At 52.6% G+C, this 4,821-nt stretch overlaps 1 protein-coding gene across 2 annotated transcripts; it reads left to right on the forward strand.

Moving 5' to 3' along the window:
- Window positions 1–1,187: 1,187 nt before the first annotated feature.
- LOC123132634 (glucan endo-1,3-beta-glucosidase 14) lies at window positions 1,188–3,076 on the forward strand. 2 transcript variants are annotated; one of them, XM_044552470.1, is made up of 3 exons: window positions 1,188–1,714; window positions 1,807–2,845; window positions 2,924–3,076. In XM_044552470.1, exons 1-3 carry the CDS (start codon window positions 1,465–1,467, stop codon window positions 2,949–2,951), a joined length of 1,317 nt encoding a protein of 438 aa, XP_044408405.1. In that variant the 5' UTR covers window positions 1,188–1,464; the 3' UTR covers window positions 2,952–3,076. The 2 variants fall into 2 exon arrangements, with proteins under 2 accessions (XP_044408405.1, XP_044408404.1); XM_044552469.1 differs by having other exon boundaries at window positions 1,807–3,076.
- Window positions 3,077–4,821: the final 1,745 nt, after the last annotated feature.

The raw sequence follows: 4,821 nt of genomic DNA on the forward strand, positions 1-4,821 counted from the left end.
AGACCTGGGATTGCGTAATAAAGTTTCTGGAGAAGTAAAATTAGAACAAGGGCAAACAAATATTCATTATCACACTAGACTATTAGGCTAGATAGAACATGCACAAGATGAAGGAGATGTGGCAATATTAATTATCTCAATTTTGGGGCTACAGTTGTCGGCTTACCATTGTGGATCTGCAGCGATTTGCTTGCCCCTGGCGTCCATCGACTGAGCTATACACAAACAACAAGATATGCAAGTTGGAAAAAACCCATGGACAAGAGACGAGGCATGTGGCTGTGGTGCCTATACAACAACATACGTAGCTAATCAAGTAGCAGTTTAGTCATGTGCGCAGTCATTTGGTCATTGGTATTTGGGCTTTTTTGTTTAGTTGTCTGTGTTTCATTGTTTGATGGGGTCATTCTAAACCTTTTTATTTGGTTCAAGTCACGCAAATATATACTTATATGTAAGTGGCCGAGAAAATCCATTGGGTTCACTTGAACCGAACGTTTCTATGCTGGCTCCGCCACTAAATTGTAGGCTTTCACCCGAAAATTGTGCATACCAACTATCAAAATCATCGGTCATAGCAATCTCTACTAGCTGGCTCCTCCCTTCGCCATCTAGCCGCTGAGAGAATCCAAGAACCTTTGGTGCCCTTGAGAAAACACCAGAAGGAGAATGAGGACCTTGCATCCCGCATCTGGACACTGCAGCGCCACCTTCGATTCCCGTCACCGGTAGAGGGAGGGTGGTGGACCCCCCCCCCCCCCCCCCCCCGCCCGACCCATTGTGTCGGTGAGGAGCGACACCACCCTATCGATCCCCACCAGGGCAACTCCAACAATCACCGCCACCCCAAATGAGCCGCATCGGCCAGGGCTGCCACCATGTCACGGGAGCAAACAAATCCCGCCACCACCGTCGACTGAGCAAGTTTCACTCACCGGCGTACTACAATGTCCGCGAAGGGGGGGGGGGGGGGGGGGGGGGAGGGCGGCGGTGGGTAGTTGTTGACCCTTGCCACCCCATCACGAGAGCAACCAGGAGGGTTCTTTTCCAAGTCCATAATACCCCACTATTTGTTTGACTAACCAAGCATAGCGATGATGATGTTCTAAGTCGTCTAAAATTTTCATAAAGCGATTTAGAAATAATAAACTTTCGGCCCAGCTTAAGTATAGAGCAGAACCGCAAGTGCTACGGGCTTATGTATCCGTACTGAAGACAGCTGAAAGCCAGAAGGTACAGACACAGAGCGTGCAGACACAGAGCAGGGCGCTGTACGTCGCTTGAGGAAGCAACGCAAGAGACCGGATTCCATCCTTGGATCCGCCAGTAACCTCGCCTGACCACTCTCGGCAACGTCGATCCTTGGCTTGCTCCGGCCGAGCAAGCAACGCGGCGGATGGAGTAAGTAACCGCGGATACTTGCCGCCTCCGTGCTCCCTCCATGGCACTTGCCGCCGTGCCGCCATGCCCTGCACCTCAAGCAAAGTGGCGCCCCGGCCCTCCTCTAATGCCCCGCCCACTACCGGCCACAGCCTCCTCCTCCTCTTCCTCCTCCAGTCGCCACCACGTGCGCTGCCTGCCACCTGCTCCCCGCCTCGCCGGAAGACCATGGCGGTGACTCCGCGCGGCCGGCCGGACTCCAGCCTCGGCCACCGCCGGCCGGTCCTCCTGCTCCTCCTCTTCTTCTGCCTCCTCGCCTTCTTCCCCCGCCGCGGTACGTATCGCATGCCCCCGCCTGATCAGCTAGCCTCTCTGTTGCTGCTTCTCCCGCCATGACTGATTTTTGGTTTCTTGATTGATTGGCAGTCGCGGCTTTCCACTCATTCGTGGGGACGTACGGGGTGAACTACGGCCGGATCGCCGACAACCTGCCGCCGCCGACGGAGGTGGTGAAGCTGCTCCAGATGGCGCGGATCAAGAACGTCCGCATCTTCGACTCGGACCACACCGTGCTGGACGCGTTCCGCAACTCCGGGCTCAACCTCGCCATCGCCATCCCGAACGGCCTCGTCAAGGACATCTCCGCCACCCCGAGCAAGGCCATGGACTGGGTGAACGAGAACGTGCGGCCCTACTACCCGTCCACGCGCATCGTGGCCATCATCGTGGGCAATGAGATCCTGGGCGGGCAGGACACGGGGCTCGCCGAGGCGCTCTTCGGCGCCGTCGTCAACATCCACGACGCGCTCCGCGCGATGCGCCTGTCCGGCAGGATCGAGGTGAACACGCCGCACTCGGAGGCGGTGTTTGGCACCTCGTACCCGCCCTCCGCCGGCACGTTCCGGCCCGACCTCATGCCGTACCTGAAGCCGCTCCTGGACTTCTTCTCCAAGACGGGCGCGCCCTTCTACGTGAACGCGTACCCGTTCCTGGCCTACATGAGCGACCCGGAGCACATCGACGTGAACTACGCGCTGATGAAGCCCAACGCCGGCATCCTGGACCAGAAGACCAACCTCCACTACGACAACATGTTCGAGGCCCAGATCGACGCCACCTACGCCGCGCTGGAGGCCGCCGGGTACAGCGACATGGAGGTGCGCGTGTCGGAGACCGGCTGGGCGTCCGCCGGCGATGCCACGGAGCCCGGCGCCACGCTGGAGAACGCCCGGACCTACAACTTCAACCTGCGGAAGCGGCTGTTCCTGAGGAAGGGAACGCCCTACAGGCCCAAGAGGGTGGTCAAGGCCTTCATCTTCGCGCTCTTCAACGAGGACCTCAAGACCGGCCCCGGGAGCGAGCGCCACTTCGGGCTCTTCAAGCCCGACGGCAGCGTCTCCCTCGACCTCGGCTTCAAGGGCCTCACCTCGTCGTCCTCCTCCATCAAGGGGTGGAAGATCGCGCGGTACTCGGCGACGCTCCTGTCATCTACATTCATTTTCCTAGCATTATCGACCTGATTGATGATTACTGACAAATGCAGGCAGATTAGCAAGCCTGCGTTTACTTAGAACACCAGAACTCGCCCGCATTCTGTAAATTCCACCACGATTGAAAAGAGTGATCCTCTCATGTACATCAAGTCTTCTGTTCTTCAATCTTCGTATACTGTAAATAATTAAGATGCATTTCTGAATGATCATTTGTCAAACCGCGTGCTTCTTCAGAGTTCAGGGAGCTGCTTTCACAACATAAACTTCAAGCGCTCCTTTTTTCTTCCATGATAATTTGACATCTCCTCTTCATCGTGTCATTTTCTCTACTTGTCGATGGAATCTTGTTCCTTCCGCAGTAAGCTTTGCGGAATCGCTTTCCTACACATGTATGGAATATGGCATCTCTGCTTCGCCACAAGGTTGTTTCCCTATAAACCTCGGGGTAACAAGTCGATGTTCACAAGTTAAGGATTGCTTGCGCAGCATGGAGAACCCATCGTGACCTTCAGCTTGCAGCAGCAGTTGTCCAAGGCGATGGCTAACATTTGAGATCCTTCTGTTCTGCATACCACAGCGATGAACTGAAAAGTTTTCATCGCAATGGCAAGAATTTGCAACAGTGCAATACATGTCTCCGAACGAGTGACTGAAAAAAAAAAGGAAAGCAAATACGAACAGGGCTAGTAGAGTAGCAGTAGATTAGATAGATGGGGTGAATCTGGCGTGTGTGTGGTCGAGTGATTGGGGTTCTTCGTGTTTCGCTTTCTGATCCTTGTGCAAAGTTGGGTATCCGGGAAAGAAGAAGATTGAACACTCACGAACTCGAAAGCAGAGGCCGAAAAGTGTCCCAGCTTTGTCGTTGCGCTGTCCACTCACTTTCTATGAACTTCCCAGAATTTTCTCGCCTCGCACCTTTCTATTCGTACGCATGCCGCATCATGCGGGTCAGGTTCCATTATTGCTGACAACAATGGCCCTGTTTGGATACTCTAACTCAGTTAAAGTTTAGAGTTAGATTCTAACCCTAAACTAACTCTAAACTAACTCTAGCCAAAAAGGTGTTTGGATGGCAGAGTTAGATGGAGCGCGGATACAGCGAGACGCCTTCACAGACGGTGCGAGAGGGAGGGAGGGAGAGGACGAGAAGCTTCGAGGAAGTAGGGAGGGATCTGCTGCGGCGAGAGCAAGAGAAAAAAGTGTTTTTAGTGATCTTGAGAAGAACTAACCCCAATTAGCACCTCTTGGGTGGGTTAGATTTTTTGAATGGGTTAGATGCATCTAACTCAAACTAACCCTCCTATTTAAATATTTTTGGGTTAGTTGAGTCCAATCTAACCCAAACTAACTCTAACCTATGGATCCAAACAGGGTCAATGGAGCAGAGCAAGCGATCAGGTAAGGCTTGCCAATAGTCCTGTACAATAACAAATAGTAAGTGAAAACGGAACTAAGTGTGAAATATAGACATCAGAACACTGAACAGCCGCACTCAAACGTAAACAACCCATAACAGAAAAAAAAAAAGAGACTGGATTCCTATAGATCGGCATTCTTTTTTCTCAAATATGCACGAGTGTGTATTATATATTAAAGAAGAAAGGCAAAGAGTGCCTCCACCATAGTTTTACAAGAGTTTCGTTACAAACTTTACTCCTCCCTACGCGCCCACCTCTGTAAACTACTGAAGAAGGGGTCTGCATTCCTCTTAAACTTGCCGGCTACCGACCATATCATGCCTTCGGACCTCACCCTACTTAGAAGCACATCCATCAAAGGAGATGCTCCGTCGAACACAATAGCGTTTTGATGCTTCCATAGTTTCCAAATTGTTAGGATGAAGATGGTATGTAGATCCTTTCGCCGCAAGTTGTTAGGCCCTTGCTTATCCCGTAACCATATGCCAAGGGAGTCTTGTGCCGTCGGCGTCCAATCCGGCTTGCCTAGA

The sequence above is a fragment of the Triticum aestivum genome, chromosome 6A (assembly GCF_018294505.1).
Source record: "Triticum aestivum cultivar Chinese Spring chromosome 6A, IWGSC CS RefSeq v2.1, whole genome shotgun sequence".
Classification (NCBI taxonomy): Eukaryota; Viridiplantae; Streptophyta; class Magnoliopsida; order Poales; family Poaceae; genus Triticum; species Triticum aestivum.